The 19,338-nt window shown below is 52.3% G+C and overlaps 1 protein-coding gene across 4 annotated transcripts in view; it reads right to left on the reverse strand.

The window, feature by feature from the left end:
* LOC106594134 (cyclin-D-binding Myb-like transcription factor 1) overlaps positions 1–19,338 on the reverse strand; it is an 80,107-nt gene that overhangs the window by 41,600 nt on the left and 19,169 nt on the right. For all 4 annotated transcript variants that reach the window (XM_082972044.1, XM_082972043.1, XM_082972042.1 and 1 more), the window contains exon 2: positions 7,365–7,471. In XM_082972044.1, the coding sequence (XP_082828170.1) occupies positions 7,365–7,470 (106 nt within the window). In that variant the 5' untranslated portion in view covers position 7,471. The remainder of the gene's footprint in view (positions 1–7,364; positions 7,472–19,338) is intronic.

A 19,338-nucleotide genomic window follows, 5' to 3' on the forward strand; every position in this document is an offset into this window, starting at 1 on the left:
GGGGATCCATAATAAACCCCAGGAAGAGTAGCTGCTGCCTTGGCAGGAACTAATGGGGATCCATAATAAACCCCAGGAAGAGTAGCTGCTGCCTTGGCAGGAACTAATGGGGATCCATAATAAACCCCAGGAAGAGTAGCTGCTGCCTTGGCAGGAACTAACAGGGATCCATAATAAACCCCAGGAAGAGTAGCTGCTGCCTTGGCAGGAAGTAATGGGGATCCATAATAAACCCCAGGAAGAGTAGCTGCTGCCTTGGCAGGAACTAATGGGGATCCATAATAAACCCCAGGAAGAGTAGCTGCTGCCTTGGCAGGAACTAATGGTGATCCATAATAAACCCCAGGAAGAGTAGCTGCTGCCTTGGCAGGAACTAATGGGGATCCATAATAAACCCCAGGAAGAGTAGCTGCTGCCTTGGCAGGAAGTAATGGGGATCCATAATAAACCCCAGGAAGAGTAGCTGCTGCCTTGGCAGGAACTAATGGGGATCCATAATAAACCCCAGGAAGAGTAGCTGCTGCCTTGACAGGAACTAATGGGGATCCATAATAAACCCCAGGAAGAGTAGCTGCTGCCTTGGCAGGGACTAATGGGGATCCATAATAAACCCCAGGAAGAGTAGCTGCTGCCTTGGCAGGAACTAATGGGGATCCATAATAAACCCCAGGAAGAGTAGCTGCTGCCTTGGCAGGAACTAATGGGGATCCATAATAAACCCCAGGAAGAGTAGCTGCTGCCTTGGCAGGAAGTAATGGTTAAACATTTGATTCAGGGACTGATGCACTAGGATCTTAACCATTTGATGGTTAAAAATAATGAGACAGGGCAGTGTGTTTCTGTACCTCACTAGGGAGGGGGACCCCCACAGGGCAGTGTGTTTAACTCACTAGGGAGGGGGGACCCCCACAGGGCAGTGTGTTTCTGTACCTCACTAGGGAGGGGGACCCCCACAGGGCAGTGTGTTTAACTCACTAGGGAGGGGGACCCCCACAGGGCAGTGTGTTTAACTCACTAGGGAGGGGGACCCCGACAGGGCAGTGTGTTTAACTCACTAGGGAGGGGGACCCCCACAGGGCAGTGTGTTTAACTCACTAGGGAGGGGGACCCCGACAGGGCAGTGTGTTTAACTCACTAGGGAGGGGGACCCCCACAGGGCAGTGTGTTTAACTCACTAGGGAGGGGGACCCCCACAGGGCAGTGTGTTTAACTCACTAGGGAGGGGGACCCCCACAGGGCAGTGTGTTTAACTCACTAGGGAGGGGGACCCCCACAGGGCAGTGTGTTTAACTCACTAGGGAGGGGGACCCCCACAGGGCAGTGTGTTTAACTCACTAGGGAGGGGGGACCCCCACAGGGCAGTGTGTTTCTGTACCTCACTAGGGAGGGGGACCCCCACAGGGCAGTGTGTTTAACTCACTAGGGAGGGGGACCCCCACAGGGCAGTGTGTTTACCTCACTAGGGAGGGGGACCCCCACAGGGCAGTGTGTTTAACTCACTAGGGGGGGGGACCCCCACAGGGCAGTGTGTTTAACTCACTAGGGAGGGGGACCCCCACAGGGCAGTGTGTTTCTGTACCTCACTAGGGAGGGGGACCCCCACAGGGCAGTGTGTTTAACTCACTAGGGAGGGGGGACCCCCACAGGGCAGTGTGTTTCTGTACCTCACTAGGGAGGGGGACCCCCACAGGGCAGTGTGTTTAACTCACTAGGGAGGGGGACCCCCACAGGGCAGTGTGTTTAACTCACTAGGGAGGGGGACCCCCGACAGGGCAGTGTGTTTAACTCACTAGGGAGGGGGACCCCCACAGGGCAGTGTGTTTAACTCACTAGGGAGGGGGACCCCGACAGGGCAGTGTGTTTAACTCACTAGGGAGGGGGACCCCCACAGGGCAGTGTGTTTACCTCACTAGGGAGGGGGACCCCCACAGGGCAGTGTGTTTAACTCACTAGGGAGGGGGACCCCCACAGGGCAGTGTGTTTAACTCACTAGGGAGGGGGACCCCCACAGGGCAGTGTGTTTCTGTACCTCACTAGGGAGGGGGACCCCCACAGGGCAGTGTGTTTAACTCACTAGGGAGGGGGACCCCGACAGGGCAGTGTGTTTAACTCACTAGGGAGGGGGGACCCCCACAGGGCAGTGTGTTTAACTCACTAGGGAGGGGGACCCCCACAGGGCAGTGTGTTTCTGTACCTCACTAGGGAGGGGGACCCCCACAGGGCAGTGTGTTTAACTCACTAGGGAGGGGGACCCCCACAGGGCAGTGTGTTTAACTCACTAGGGAGGGGGACCCCGACAGGGCAGTGTGTTTACCTCACTAGGGAGGGGGACCCCCACAGGGCAGTGTGTTTAACTCACTAGGGAGGGGGACCCCCACAGGGCAGTGTGTTTAACTCACTAGGGAGGGGGACCCCCACAGGGCAGTGTGTGTAACTCACTAGGGAGGGGGACCCCCACAGGGCAGTGTGTTTAACTCACTAGGGAGGGGGACCCCGACAGGGCAGTGTGTTTACCTCACTAGGGAGGGGGACCCCCACAGGGCAGTGTGTTTAACTCACTAGGGAGGGGGACCCCCACAGGGCAGTGTGTTTAACTCACTAGGGAGGGGGACCCCCACAGGGCAGTGTGTTTAACTCACTAGGGAGGGGGACCCCCACAGGGCAGTGTGTTTAACTCACTAGGGAGGGGGACCCCCACAGGGCAGTGTGTTTACCTCACTAGGGAGAGGGACCCCCACAGGGCAGTGTGTTTAACTCACTAGGGAGGGGGACCCCCACAGGGCAGTGTGTTTAACTCACTAGGGAGGGGGACCCCCACAGGGCAGTGTGTTTAACTCACTAGGGAGGGGGACCCCGACAGGGCAGTGTGTTTAACTCACTAGGGAGGGGGGACCCCCACAGGGCAGTGTGTTTAACTCACTAGGGAGGGGGACCCCCACAGGGCAGTGTGTTTAACTCACTAGGGAGGGGGACCCCCACAGGGCAGTGTGTTTAACTCACTAGGGAGGGGGACCCCCACAGGGCAGTGTGTTTCTGTACCTCACTAGGGAGGGGGACCCCCACAGGGCAGTGTGTTTAACTCACTAGGGAGGGGGACCCCGACAGGGCAGTGTGTTTAACTCACTAGGGAGGGGGGACCCCCACAGGGCAGTGTGTTTAACTCACTAGGGAGGGGGACCCCCACAGGGCAGTGTGTTTCTGTACCTCACTAGGGAGGGGGACCCCCACAGGGCAGTGTGTTTAACTCACTAAGGAGGGGGACCCCCACAGGGCAGTGTGTTTAACTCACTAGGGGGGGGGACCCCGACAGGGCAGTGTGTTTAACTCACTAGGGAGGGGGGACCCCCACAGGGCAGTGTGTTTACCTCACTAGGGAGGGGGACCCCCACAGGGCAGTGTGTTTAACTCACTAGGGAGGGGGACCCCGACAGGGCAGTGTGTTTAACTCACTAGGGAGGGGGACCCCCACAGGGCAGTGTGTTTAACTCACTAGGGAGGGGGACCCCCACAGGGCAGTGTGTTTAACTCACTAGGGGGGGGGACCCCCACAGGGCAGTGTGTTTAACTCACTAGGGAGGGGGACCCCCACAGGGCAGTGTGTTTAACTCACTAGGGAGGGGGACCCCCACAGGGCAGTGTGTTTAACTCACTAGGGAGGGGGACCCCCACAGGGCAGTGTGTTTAACTCACTAGGGAGGGGGACCCCCACAGGGCAGTGTGTTTAACTCACTAGGGAGGGGGACCCCCACAGGGCAGTGTGTTTAACTCACTAGGGAGGGGGACCCCCACAGGGCAGTGTGTTTAACTCACTAGGGAGGGGGACCCCACAGGGCAGTGTGTTTACCTCACTAGGGAGGGGGACCCCCACAGGGCAGTGTGTTTAACTCACTAGGGAGGGGGACCCCCACAGGGCAGTGTGTTTAACTCACTAGGGAGGGGGACCCCGACAGGGCAGTGTGTTTAACTCACTAGGGAGGGGGACCCCGACAGGGCAGTGTGTTTAACTCACTAGGGAGGGGGACCCCGACAGGGCAGTGTGTTTAACTCACTAGGGAGGGGGACCCCCACAGGGCAGTGTGTTTACCTCACTAGGGAGGGGGACCCCGACAGGGCAGTGTGTTTACCTCACTAGGGAGGGGGACCCCCACAGGGCAGTGTGTTTACCTCACTAGGGAGGGGGACCCCCACAGGGCAGTGTGTTTAACTCACTAGGGAGGGGGACCCCGACAGGGCAGTGTGTTTAACTCACTAGGGAGGGGGACCCCCACAGGGCAGTGTGTTTACCTCACTAGGGAGGGGGACCCCCACAGGGCAGTGTGTTTAACTCACTAGGGAGGGGGACCCCCACAGGGCAGTGTGTTTAACTCACTAGGGAGGGGGACCCCCACAGGGCAGTGTGTTTCTGTACCTCACTAGGGAGGGGGACCCCCACAGGGCAGTGTGTTTAACTCACTAGGGAGGGGGACCCCGACAGGGCAGTGTGTTTAACTCACTAGGGAGGGGGGACCCCCACAGGGCAGTGTGTTTAACTCACTAGGGAGGGGGACCCCCACAGGGCAGTGTGTTTCTGTACCTCACTAGGGAGGGGGACCCCCACAGGGCAGTGTGTTTAACTCACTAGGGAGGGGGACCCCCACAGGGCAGTGTGTTTAACTCACTAGGGAGGGGGACCCCGACAGGGCAGTGTGTTTACCTCACTAGGGAGGGGGACCCCCACAGGGCAGTGTGTTTAACTCACTAGGGAGGGGGACCCCCACAGGGCAGTGTGTTTAACTCACTAGGGAGGGGGACCCCCACAGGGCAGTGTGTGTAACTCACTAGGGAGGGGGACCCCCACAGGGCAGTGTGTTTAACTCACTAGGGAGGGGGACCCCGACAGGGCAGTGTGTTTACCTCACTAGGGAGGGGGACCCCCACAGGGCAGTGTGTTTAACTCACTAGGGAGGGGGACCCCCACAGGGCAGTGTGTTTAACTCACTAGGGAGGGGGACCCCCACAGGGCAGTGTGTTTAACTCACTAGGGAGGGGGACCCCCACAGGGCAGTGTGTTTAACTCACTAGGGAGGGGGACCCCCACAGGGCAGTGTGTTTACCTCACTAGGGAGAGGGACCCCCACAGGGCAGTGTGTTTAACTCACTAGGGAGGGGGACCCCCACAGGGCAGTGTGTTTAACTCACTAGGGAGGGGGACCCCCACAGGGCAGTGTGTTTAACTCACTAGGGAGGGGGACCCCGACAGGGCAGTGTGTTTAACTCACTAGGGAGGGGGGACCCCCACAGGGCAGTGTGTTTAACTCACTAGGGAGGGGGACCCCCACAGGGCAGTGTGTTTAACTCACTAGGGAGGGGGACCCCCACAGGGCAGTGTGTTTAACTCACTAGGGAGGGGGACCCCCACAGGGCAGTGTGTTTCTGTACCTCACTAGGGAGGGGGACCCCCACAGGGCAGTGTGTTTAACTCACTAGGGAGGGGGACCCCGACAGGGCAGTGTGTTTAACTCACTAGGGAGGGGGGACCCCCACAGGGCAGTGTGTTTAACTCACTAGGGAGGGGGACCCCCACAGGGCAGTGTGTTTCTGTACCTCACTAGGGAGGGGGACCCCCACAGGGCAGTGTGTTTAACTCACTAGGGAGGGGGACCCCCACAGGGCAGTGTGTTTAACTCACTAGGGAGGGGGACCCCCACAGGGCAGTGTGTTTAACTCACTAGGGAGGGGGACCCCCACAGGGCAGTGTGTTTAACTCACTAGGGAGGGGGACCCCCACAGGGCAGTGTGTTTAACTCACTAGGGAGGGGGACCCCCACAGGGCAGTGTGTTTAACTCACTAGGGAGGGGGACCCCACAGGGCAGTGTGTTTACCTCACTAGGGAGGGGGACCCCCACAGGGCAGTGTGTTTAACTCACTAGGGAGGGGGGACCCCCACAGGGCAGTGTGTTTAACTCACTAGGGAGGGGGACCCCGACAGGGCAGTGTGTTTAACTCACTAGGGAGGGGGACCCCCACAGGGCAGTGTGTTTAACTCACTAGGGAGGGGGACCCCGACAGGGCAGTGTGTTTAACTCACTAGGGAGGGGGACCCCCACAGGGCAGTGTGTTTACCTCACTAGGGAGGGGGACCCCCACAGGGCAGTGTGTTTAACTCACTAGGGAGGGGGACCCCCACAGGGCAGTGTGTTTAACTCACTAGGGAGGGGGACCCCCACAGGGCAGTGTGTTTACCTCACTAGGGAGGGGGACCCCCACAGGGCAGTGTGTTTAATTCACTAGGGAGGGGGACCCCCACAGGGCAGTGTGTTTAACTCACTAGGGAGGGGGACCCCCACAGGGCAGTGTGTTTAACTCACTAGGGAGGGGGACCCCCACAGGGCAGTGTGTTTACCTCACTAGGGAGGGGGACCCCCACAGGGCAGTGTGTTTAACTCACTAGGGAGGGGGACCCCGACAGGGCAGTGTGTTTAACTCACTAGGGAGGGGGACCCCCACAGGGCAGTGTGTTTAACTCACTAGGGAGGGGGACCCCGACAGGACAGTGTGTTTAACTCACTAGGGAGGGGGACCCCCACAGGGCAGTGTGTTTAACTCACTAGGGAGGGGGACCCCCACAGGGCAGTGTGTTTAACTCACTAGGGAGGGGGACCCCCACAGGGCAGTGTGTTTAACTCACTAGGGAGGGGGACCCCCACAGGGCAGTGTGTTTAACTCACTAGGGAGGGGGACCCCCACAGGGCAGTGTGTTTAACTCACTAGGGAGGGGGACCCCCACAGGGCAGTGTGTTTACCTCACTAGGGAGGGGGACCCCGACAGGGCAGTGTGTTTAACTCACTAGGGAGGGGGACCCCCACAGGGCAGTGTGTTTAACTCACTAGGGAGGGGGACCCCCACAGGGCAGTGTGTTTAACTCACTAGGGAGGGGGACCCCCACAGGGCAGTGTGTTTAACTCACTAGGGAGGGGGACCCCCACAGGGCAGTGTGTTTAACTCACTAGGGAGGGGGACCCCCACAGGGCAGTGTGTTTAACTCACTAGGGAGGGGGACCCCGACAGGGCAGTGTGTTTACCTCACTAGGGAGCGGGACCCCCACAGGGCAGTGTGTTTAACTCACTAGGGAGGGGGACCCCCACAGGGCAGTGTGTTTAACTCACTAGGGAGGGGGACCCCCACAGGGCAGTGTGTTTAACTCACTAGGGATGGGGACCCCCACAGGGCAGTGTGTTTAACTCACTAGGGAGTGACACACACTAATGTGTGTGTTACCGTGTGGAGGATAATGTGTGTGTTACCGTGTGGAAGGTAATGTGTGTGTTACCGTGTGGAGGATAATGTGTGTGTTACCGTGTGGAGGATAATGTGTGTGTTACCGTGTGGAGGACAGTGTAGTATGATGCTGCCGTCGCTGTCCTGGGTGAGAGTGACAGAGTTCACAGACTCCAGGGTGACCGAGTCCTCATCTTCCCCCGTGTTCATACTGAAACACACACACACACACACACACACACACACACACCAACACACACACACCAACACACACACACCAACACACACACACCAACACACACACACACACACACACACACACACACACACACACACACACACACACACACACTTCAACTCCACTGATGGCATATCTTTCCTGACAAGCATGCTATTTATTTATAATAGTTGATCATTTAGATGGGCAGTACAATCAGGACACAAGGAGGCCCAGGATCTGGATCAGTGAATGTCTCTCAACTGAGTCAAATAGAACAAACTGTGTACTGTGAATATCATGTAGCAAGCTGAGCCTGTGAATACCATGTAGCTAGCTGAGCCTGTGAATACCATGTAGCTAGCTGAGCCTATGGATACCATGTAGCTAGCTGAGCCTGTGGATACCATGTAGCTAGCTGAGCCTATGGATACCATGTAGCTAGCTGAGCCTGTGGATACCATGTAGCTAGCTGAGCCTGTGGATACCATGTAGCTAGCTGAGCCTGTGGATACCATGTAGCTAGCTGAGCCTGTGGATACCATGTAGCTAGCTGAGCCTGTGGATACCATGTAGCTAGCTGAGCCTGTGGATACCATGTAGCTAGCTGAGCCTGTGGATATCATGTAGCTAGCTGAGCCTGTGGATACCATGTAGCTAGCTGAGCCTGTGGATACCATGTAGCTAGCTGAGCCTGTGGATACCATGTAGCTAGATGAGCCTGTGGATACCATGTAGCTATCTGAGCCTATGGATATCATGTAGCTAGCTGAGCCTGTGGATACCATGTAGCTAGCTGGGCCTGTGAATAACATGTAGCTAGCTGAGCCTGTGGATATCATGTAGCTAGCTGAGCCTGTGGATACCATGTAGCTAGCTGAGCCAATGGATACCATGTAGCTAGCTGAGCCTGTGGATACCATGTAGCTAGCTGAGCCTGTGGATACCATGTAGCTAGCTGAGCCTGTGGATACCATGTAGCTAGCTGAGCCTGTGGATATCATGTAGCTAGCTGAGCCTGTGGATACCATGTAGCTAGCTGAGCCTGTGGATACCATGTAGCTAGCTGAGCCTGTGGATACCATGTAGCTAGCTGAGCCTGTGGATACCATGTAGCTAGATGAGCCTGTGGATACCATGTAGCTATCTGAGCCTATGGATATCATGTAGCTAGCTGAGCCTGTGGATACCATGTAGCTAGCTGGGCCTGTGAATAACATGTAGCTAGCTGAGCCTGTGGATATCATGTAGCTAGCTGAGCCTGTGGAAACCATGTAGCTAGCTGAGCCTGTGAATACCATGTAGCTAGCTGAGCCTGTGAATATCATGTAGCTAGCTGAGCCTGTTGATACCATGGATACCATGTAGCTAGCTGAGCCTGTGGATACCATGTAGCTAGCTGAGCCAATGGATATCATGTAGCTAGCTGAGCCTGTGGATACCATGTAGCTAGCTGAGCCTGTGGATACCATGGATATCATGTAGCTAGCTGAGCCTGTGGATATAATGTAGCTAGCTGAGCCTGTGGATATAATGTAGCTAGCTGAGCCTGTGGATATCATGTAGCTAGCTGAGCCTATGGATACCATGTAGCTAGCTGAGCCTGTGGATACCATGTAGCTAGCAGAGCCTGTGGATATCATGTAGCTAGCTGAGCCTGTGGATACCATGTAGCTAGCTGAGCCTGTGGATACCATGTAGCTAGCTGAGCCTGTGGATACCATGTAGCTAGCTGAGCCTATGGATACCATGTAGCTAGCTGAGCCTGTGGATACCATGTAGCTAGCTGAGCCTGTGGATATCATGTAGCTAGCTGAGCCTGTGAATACCATGTAGCTAGCTGAGCCTGTGGATACCATGTAGCTAGCTGAGCCTATGGATATCATGTAGCTAGCTGAGCCTGTGGATACCATGTAGCTAGCTGAGCCTGTGGATACCATGTAGCTAGCTGAGCCTGTGGATACCATGTAGCTAGCTGAGCCTGTGGATACCATGGATATCATGTCGCTAGCTGAGCCTGTGGATATAATGTAGCTAGCTGAGCCTGTGGATATCATGTAGCTAGCTGAGCCTATGGATACCATGTAGCTAGCTGAGCCTGTGGATACCATGTAGCTAGCAGAGCCTGTGGATACCATGTAGCTAGCTGAGCCTGTGGATACCATGTAGCTAGCTGAGCCTGTGGATACCATGTAGCTAGCTGAGCCTGTGGATACCATGTAGCTAGCTGAGCCTATGGATACCATGTAGCTAGCTGAGCCTGTGGATACCATGTAGCTAGCTGAGCCTGTGGATATCATGTAGCTAGCTGAGCCTGTGAATACCATGTAGCTAGCTGAGCCTGTGGATACCATGTAGCTAGCTGAGCCTATGGATATCATGTAGCTAGCTGAGCCTGTGGATACCATGTAGCTGGCTGAGCCTGTGGATACCATGTAGCTAGCTGAGCCTGTGGATACCATGTAGCTAGCTGAGCCTGTGGATACCATGGATATCATGTCGCTAGCTGAGCCTGTGGATATAATGTAGCCAGCTGAGCCTGTGGATATCATGTAGCTAGCTGAGCCTGTGAATATCATGTAGCTAGCTGAGCCTGTGGATATCATGTAGCTAGCTGAGCCTGTGGATATCATGTAGCTAGCTGAGCCTGTGGATATCATGTAGCTAGCTGAGCCTGTGGATACCATGTAGCTAGCTGGGCCTGTGAATAACATGTAGCTAGCTGAGCCTGTGGATATCATGTAGCTAGCTGAGCCTGTGGATACCATGTAGCTAGCTGAGCCTGTGAATACCATGTAGCTAGCTGAGCCTGTGAATATCATGTAGCTAGCTGAGCCTGTGGATACCATGGATACCATGTAGCTAGCTGAGCCTGTGGATACCATGTAGCTAGCTGAGCCTATGGATATCATGTAGCTAGCTGAGCCTGTGGATACCATGTAGCTAGCTGAGCCTGTGGATACCATGTAGCTAGCTGAGCCTGTGGATACCATGGATATCATGTAGCTAGCTGAGCCTGTGGATATAATGTAGCTAGCTGAGCCTGTGGATATCATGTAGCTAGCTGAGCCTATGGATACCATGTAGCTAGCTGAGCCTGTGGATACCATGTAGCTAGCAGAGCCTGTGGATACCATGTAGCTAGCAGAGCCTGTGGATATCATGTAGCTAGCTGAGCCTGTGGATACCATGTAGCTAGCTGAGCCTGTGGATACCATGTAGCTAGCTGAGCCTGTGGATACCATGTAGCTAGCTGAGCCTATGGATACCATGTAGCTAGCTGAGCCTGTGGATACCATGTAGCTAGCTGAGCCTGTGGATATCATGTAGCTAGCTGAGCCTGTGAATACCATGTAGCTAGCTGAGCCTGTGGATACCATGTAGCTAGCTGAGCCTATGGATATCATGTAGCTAGCTGAGCCTGTGGATACCATGTAGCTAGCTGAGCCTGTGGATACCATGTAGCTAGCTGAGCCTGTGGATACCATGGATATCATGTAGCTAGCTGAGCCTGTGGATATAATGTAGCTAGCTGAGCCTGTGGATATCATGTAGCTAGCTGAGCCTATGGATACCATGTAGCTAGCTGAGCCTGTGGATACCATGTAGCTAGCAGAGCCTGTGGATATCATGTAGCTAGCAGAGCCTGTGGATACCATGTAGCTAGCTGAGCCTGTGGATACCATGTAGCTAGCTGAGCCTGTGGATACCATGTAGCTAGCTGAGCCTATGGATACCATGTAGCTAGCTGAGCCTGTGGATACCATGTAGCTAGCTGAGCCTGTGGATATCATGTAGCTAGCTGAGCCTGTGAATACCATGTAGCTAGCTGAGCCTGTGGATACCATGTAGCTAGCTGAGCCTATGGATATCATGTAGCTAGCTGAGCCTGTGGATACCATGTAGCTAGCTGAGCCTGTGGATACCATGTAGCTAGCTGAGCCTGTGGATACCATGTAGCTAGCTGAGCCTGTGGATACCATGGATATCATGTCGCTAGCTGAGCCTGTGGATATAATGTAGCTAGCTGAGCCTGTGGATATCATGTAGCTAGCTGAGCCTGTGAATATCATGTAGCTAGCTGAGCAGATGGATACCATGTAGCTAGCTGAGCCTGTGGATATCATGTAGCTAGCTGAGCCTGTGGATATCATGTAGCTAGCTGAGCCTGTGGATACCATGTAGCTAGCTGAGCCTGTGGATACCATGTAGCTAGCTGAGCCTGTGGATATCATGTAGCTAGCTGAGCCTGTGGATATCATGTAGCTAGCTGAGCCTGTGGATATCATGTAGCTAGCTGAGCCTGTGGATACCATGTAGCTAGCTGAGCCTGTGGATACCATGTAGCTAGCTGAGCCTGTGGATATCATGTAGCTAGCTGAGCCTGTGGATACCATGTAGCTAGCTGAGCCTGTGAATACCATGGATATCATGTAGCTAGCTGAGCCTATGAATACATGTAGCTAGCTGAGGCTGTGAATATCATGTAGCTAGCTGAGCCTGTGAATATCATGTAGCTAGCTGAGCCTGTGAATATCATGTAGCTAGCTGCGCCTGTGAATACCATGTAGCTAGCTGAGCCTGTGAATATCATGTAGCTAGCTGAGCCTGTGAATATCATGTAGCTAGCTGAGCCTGTGGATACCATGTAGCTATCTGAGCCTGTGGATATCATGTAGCTAGCTGAGCCTGTGAATACCATGTAGCTAGCTGAGCCTGTGAATACCATGTAGCTAGCTGAGCCTGTGAATATCATGTAGCTAGCTGAGCTGTGATACCATGTAGCTAGCTGAGCCGTGAATACCTGGATATCATGTAGCTAGCTGAGCCTATGAATACATGTAGCTAGCTGAGCCTGTGGATACCATGTAGCTAGCTGAGCCTGTGGATACCATGTAGCTAGATGAGCCTGTGGATACCATGTAGCTATCTGAGCCTATGGATATCATGTAGCTAGCTGAGCCTGTGGATACCATGTAGCTAGCTGGGCCTGTGAATAACATGTAGCTAGCTGAGCCTGTGGATATCATGTAGCTAGCTGAGCTTGTGGATACCATGTAGCTAGCTGAGCCTGTGAATATCATGTAGCTAGCTGAGCCTGTGGATATCATGTAGCTAGCTGAGCCTGTGGATACCATGTAGCTAGCTGAGCCTGTGGATACCATGTAGCTAGATGAGCCTGTGGATACCATGTAGCTATCTGAGCCTATGGATATCATGTAGCTAGCTGAGCCTGTGGATACCATGTAGCTAGCTGGGCCTGTGAATAACATGTAGCTAGCTGAGCCTGTGGATATCATGTAGCTAGCTAGCTGAGCAGATGGATACCATGTAGCTAGCTGAGCCTGTGGATATCATGTAGCTAGCTGAGCCTGTGGATATCATGTAGCTAGCTGAGCCTGTGGATACCATGTAGCTAGCTGAGCCTGTGGATACCATGTAGCTAGCTGAGCCTGTGGATATCATGTAGCTAGCTGAGCCTGTGGATATCATGTAGCTAGCTGAGCCTGTGGATATCATGTAGCTAGCTGAGCCTGTGGATACCATGTAGCTAGCTGAGCCTGTGGATACCATGTAGCTAGCTGAGCCTGTGGATATCATGTAGCTAGCTGAGCCTGTGGATACCATGTAGCTAGCTGAGCCTGTGAATACCATGGATATCATGTAGCTAGCTGAGCCTATGAATACATGTAGCTAGCTGAGGCTGTGAATATCATGTAGCTAGCTGAGCCTGTGAATATCATGTAGCTAGCTGAGCCTGTGAATATCATGTAGCTAGCTGCGCCTGTGAATACCATGTAGCTAGCTGAGCCTGTGAATATCATGTAGCTAGCTGAGCCTGTGAATATCATGTATCTAGCTGAGCCTGTGAATACCATGTAGCTAGCTGAGCCTGTGAATACCATGGATATCATGTAGCTAGCTGAGCCTATGAATACATGTAGCTAGCTGAGCCTGTGAATATCATGTAGCTAGCTGAGCCTGTGAATATCATGTAGCTAGCTGAGCCTGTGAATACCATGTAGCTAGCTGAGCCTGTGAATACCATGGATATCATGTAGCTAGCTGAGCCTATGAATACATGTAGCTAGCTGAGCCTGTGGATACCATGTAGCTAGCTGAGCCTGTGGATACCATGTAGCTAGATGAGCCTGTGGATACCATGTAGCTATCTGAGCCTATGGATATCATGTAGCTAGCTGAGCCTGTGGATACCATGTAGCTAGCTGGGCCTGTGAATAACATGTAGCTAGCTGAGCCTGTGGATATCATGTAGCTAGCTGAGCTTGTGGATACCATGTAGCTAGCTGAGCCTGTGAATATCATGTAGCTAGCTGAGCCTGTGGATATCATGTAGCTAGCTGAGCCTGTGGATACCATGTAGCTAGCTGAGCCTGTGGATACCATGTAGCTAGATGAGCCTGTGGATACCATGTAGCTATCTGAGCCTATGGATATCATGTAGCTAGCTGAGCCTGTGGATACCATGTAGCTAGCTGGGCCTGTGAATAACATGTAGCTAGCTGAGCCTGTGGATATCATGTAGCTAGCTGAGCTTGTGGATACCATGTAGCTAGCTGAGCCTGTGAATATCATGTAGCTAGCTGAGCCTGTGGATATCATGTAGCTAGCTGAGCTTGTGGATACCATGTAGCTAGCTGAGCCTGTGAATATCATGTAGCTAGCTGAGCCTGTGGATACCATGGATACCATGTAGCTAGCTGAGCCTGTGGATACCATGTAGCTAGCTGAGCCTGTGGATACCATGGATATCATGTCGCTAGCTGAGCCTGTGGATATAATGTAGCTAGCTGAGCCTGTGGATATCATGTAGCTAGCTGAGCCTGTGAATATCATGTAGCTAGCTGAGCAGATGGATACCATGTAGCTAGCTGAGCCTGTGGATACCATGGATATCATGTCGCTAGCTGAGCCTGTGGATATAATGTAGCTAGCTGAGCCTGTGGATATCATGTAGCTAGCTGAGCCTGTGAATATCATGTAGCTAGCTGAGCAGATGGATACCATGTAGCTAGCTGAGCCTGTGGATATCATGTAGCTAGCTGAGCCTGTGGATATCATGTAGCTAGCTGAGCCTGTGGATACCATGTAGCTAGCTGAGCCTGTGGATATCATGTAGCTAGCTGAGCCTGTGGATATCATGTAGCTAGCTGAGCCTGTGGATACCATGTAGCTAGCTGAGCCTGTGGATACCATGTAGCTAGCTGAGCCTGTGGATATCATGTAGCTAGCTGAGCCTGTGGATACCATGTAGCTAGCTGAGCCTGTGAATACCATGGATATCATGTAGCTAGCTGAGCCTATGAATACATGTAGCTAGCTGAGGCTGTGAATATCATGTAGCTAGCTGAGCCTGTGAATATCATGTAGCTAGCTGAGCCTGTGAATATCATGTAGCTAGCTGCGCCTGTGAATACCATGTAGCTAGCTGAGCCTGTGAATATCATGTAGCTAGCTGAGCCTGTGAATATCATGCATCTAGCTGAGCCTGTGAATACCATGTAGCTAGCTGAGCCTGTGAATACCATGGATATCATGTAGCTAGCTGAGCCTATGAATACATGTAGCTAGCTGAGCCTGTGAATATCATGTAGCTAGCTGAGCCTGTGAATATCATGTAGCTAGCTGAGCCTGTGAATACCATGTAGCTAGCTGAGCCTGTGAATACCATGGATATCATGTAGCTAGCTGAGCCTATGAATACATGTAGCTAGCTGAGCCTGTGGATACCATGTAGCTAGCTGAGCCTGTGGATACCATGTAGCTAGATGAGCCTGTGGATACCATGTAGCTATCTGAGCCTATGGATATCATGTAGCTAGCTGAGCCTGTGGATACCATGTAGCTAGCTGGGCCTGTGAATAACATGTAGCTAGCTGAGCCTGTGGATATCATGTAGCTAGCTGAGCTTGTGGATACCATGTAGCTAGCTGAGCCTGTGAATATCATGTAGCTAGCTGAGCCTGTGGATATCATGTAGCTAGCTGAGCTTGTGGATACCATGTAGCTAGCTGAGCCTGTGAATATCATGTAGCTAGCTGAGCCTGTGGATACCATGGATACCATGTAGCTAGCTGAGCCTGTGGATACCATGTAGCTAGCTGAGCCTGTGGATACCATGTAGCTAGCTGAGCCTGTGGATACCATGTAGCTAGCTGAGCCTGTGGATACCATGGATATCATGTAGCTAGCTGAGCCTGTGGATATAATGTAGCTAGCTGAGCCTGTGGATATCATGTAGCTAGCTGAGCCTATGGATACCATGTAGCTAGCTGAGCCTGTGGATACCATGTAGCTAGCAGAGCCTGTGGATATCATGTAGCTAGCTGAGCCTGTGGATACCATGTAGCTAGCTGAGCCTGTGGATACCATGTAGCTAGCTGAGCCTGTGGATACCATGTAGCTAGCTGAGCCTATGGATACCATGTAGCTAGCTGGGCCTGTGAATAACATGTAGCTAGCTGAGCCTGTGGATATCATGTAGCTAGCTGAGCTTGTGGATACCATGTAGCTAGCTGAGCCTGTGAATATCATGTAGCTAGCTGAGCCTGTGGATACCATGGATACCATGTAGCTAGCTGAGCCTGTGGATACCATGTAGCTAGCTGAGCCTATGGATATCATGTAGCTAGCTGAGCCTGTGGATACCATGTAGCTAGCTGAGCCTGTGGATACCATGTAGCTAGCTGAGCCTGTGGATACCATGTAGCTAGCTGAGCCTGTGGATACCATGGATATCATGTAGCTAGCTGAGCCTGTGGATATAATGTAGCTAGCTGAGCCTGTGGATATCATGTAGCTAGCTGAGCCTATGGATACCATGTAGCTAGCTGAGCCTGTGGATACCATGTAGCTAGCAGAGCCTGTGGATATCATGTAGCTAGCTGAGCCTGTGGATACCATGTAGCTAGCTGAGCCTGTGGATACCATGTAGCTAGCTGAGCCTGTGGATACCATGTAGCTAGCTGAGCCTGTGGATACCATGTAGCTAGCTGAGCCTATGGATACCATGTAGCTAGCTGAGCCTATGGATACCATGTAGCTAGCTGAGCCTGTGGATACCATGTAGCTAGCTGAGCCTGTGGATATCATGTAGCTAGCTGAGCCTGTGAATACCATGTAGCTAGCTGAGCCTGTGGATACCATGTAGCTAGCTGAGCCTATGGATATCATGTAGCTAGCTGAGCCTGTGGATACCATGTAGCTAGCTGAGCCTGTGGATACCATGTAGCTAGCTGAGCCTGTGGATACCATGTAGCTAGCTGAGCCTGTGGATACCATGGATATCATGTCGCTAGCTGAGCCTGTGGATATAATGTAGCTAGCTGAGCCTGTGGATATCATGTAGCTAGCTGAGCCTGTGAATATCATGTAGCTAGCTGAGCAGATGGATACCATGTAGCTAGCTGAGCCTGTGGATATCATGTAGCTAGCTGAGCCTGTGGATATCATGTAGCTAGCTGAGCCTGTGGATATCATGTAGCTAGCTGAGCCTGTGGATATCATGTAGCTAGCTGAGCCTGTGGATACCATGTAGCTAGCTGAGCCTGTGAATACCATGGATATCATGTAGCTAGCTGAGCCTATGAATACATGTAGCTAGCTGAGGCTGTGAATATCATGTAGCTAGCTGAGCCTGTGAATATCATGTAGCTAGCTGAGCCTGTGAATGTCATGTAGCTAGCTGCGCCTGTGAATACCATGTAGCTAGCTGAGCCTGTGAATACCATGTAGCTAGCTGAGCCTGTGAATATCATGTAGCTAGCTGAGCCTGTGAATATCATGTATCTAGCTGAGCCTGTGAATACCATGTAGCTAGCTGAGCCTGTGAATACCATGGATATCATGTAGCTAGCTGAGCCTATGAATACATGTAGCTAGCTGAGCCTGTGAATATCATGTAGCTAGCTGAGCCTGTGAATATCATGTAGCTAGCTGAGCCTGTGAATACCATGTAGCTAGCTGAGCCTGTGAATACCATGGATATCATGTAGCTAGCTGAGCCTATGAATACATGTAGCTAGCTGAGCCTGTGAATACCATGGATATCATGTAGCTAGCTGAGCCTATGAATACATGTAGCTAGCTGAGCCTGTGAATACCATGTAGCTAGCTGAGCCTGTGAATACCATGGATATCTTGTAGCTAGCTGAGCCTATGAATACATGTAGCTAGCTGAGCCTGTGGATACCATGTAGCTAGCTGAGCCTGTGGATACCATGTAGCTAGCTGAGCCTATGGATACCATGTAGCTAGCTGAGCCCATGGATATCATGTAGCTAGCTGAGCCTGTGGATATCATGAATACCATGGATACCATGTAGCTAGCTGAGACTGTGGATATCATGTAGCTAGCTGAGCCTTTGAATATCATGTATCTAGCTGAGCCTGTGAATACCATGTAGCTAGCTGAGCCTGTGAATACCATGGATATCATGTAGCTAGCTGAGCCTATGAATACATGTAGCTAGCTGAGCCTGTGAATATCATGTAGCTAGCTGAGCCTGTGAATATCATGTAGCTAGCTGAGCCTGTGAATACCATGTAGCTAGCTGAGCCTGTGAATACCATGGATATCATGTAGCTAGCTGAGCCTATGAATACATGTAGCTAGCTGAGCCTGTGGATACCATGTAGCTAGCTGAGCCTGTGGATACCATGTAGCTAGATGAGCCTGTGGATACCATGTAGCTATCTGAGCCTATGGATATCATGTAGCTAGCTGAGCCTGTGGATACCATGTAGCTAGCTGGGCCTGTGAATAACATGTAGCTAGCTGAGCCTGTGGATATCATGTAGCTAGCTGAGCTTGTGGATACCATGTAGCTAGCTGAGCCTGTGAATATCATGTAGCTAGCTGAGCCTGTGGATATCATGTAGCTAGCTGAGCTTGTGGATACCATGTAGCTAGCTGAGCCTGTGAATATCATGTAGCTAGCTGAGCCTGTGGATACCATGGATACCATGTAGCTAGCTGAGCCTGTGGATACCATGTAGCTAGCTGAGCCTGTGGATACCATGTAGCTAGCTGAGCCTGTGGATACCATGTAGCTAGCTGAGCCTGTGGATACCATGGATATCATGTAGCTAGCTGAGCCTGTGGATATAATGTAGCTAGCTGAGCCTGTGGATATCATGTAGCTAGCTGAGCCTATGGATACCATGTAGCTAGCTGAGCCTGTGGATACCATGTAGCTAGCAGAGCCTGTGGATATCATGTAGCTAGCTGAGCCTGTGGATACCATGTAGCTAGCTGAGCCTGTGGATACCATGTAGCTAGCTGAGCCTGTGGATACCATGTAGCTAGCTGAGCCTATGGATACCATGTAGCTAGCTGGGCCTGTGAATAACATGTAGCTAGCTGAGCCTGTGGATATCATGTAGCTAGCTGAGCTTGTGGATACCATGTAGCTAGCTGAGCCTGTGAATATCATGTAGCTAGCTGAGCCTGTGGATACCATGGATACCATGTAGCTAGCTGAGCCTGTGGATACCATGTAGCTAGCTGAGCCTATGGATATCATGTAGCTAGCTGAGCCTGTGGATACCATGTAGCTAGCTGAGCCTGTGGATACCATGTAGCTAGCTGAGCCTGTGGATACCATGTAGCTAGCTGAGCCTGTGGATACCATGGATATCATGTAGCTAGCTGAGCCTGTGGATATAATGTAGCTAGCTGAGCCTGTGGATATCATGTAGCTAGCTGAGCCTATGGATACCATGTAGCTAGCTGAGCCTGTGGATACCATGTAGCTAGCAGAGCCTGTGGATATCATGTAGCTAGCTGAGCCTGTGGATACCATGTAGCTAGCTGAGCCTGTGGATACCATGTAGCTAGC

This window comes from Salmo salar, unplaced genomic scaffold (assembly GCF_965601325.2).
Source record: "Salmo salar unplaced genomic scaffold, fSalSal1 ptg000525l, whole genome shotgun sequence".
NCBI lineage: Eukaryota > Metazoa > Chordata > Actinopteri > Salmoniformes > Salmonidae > Salmo > Salmo salar.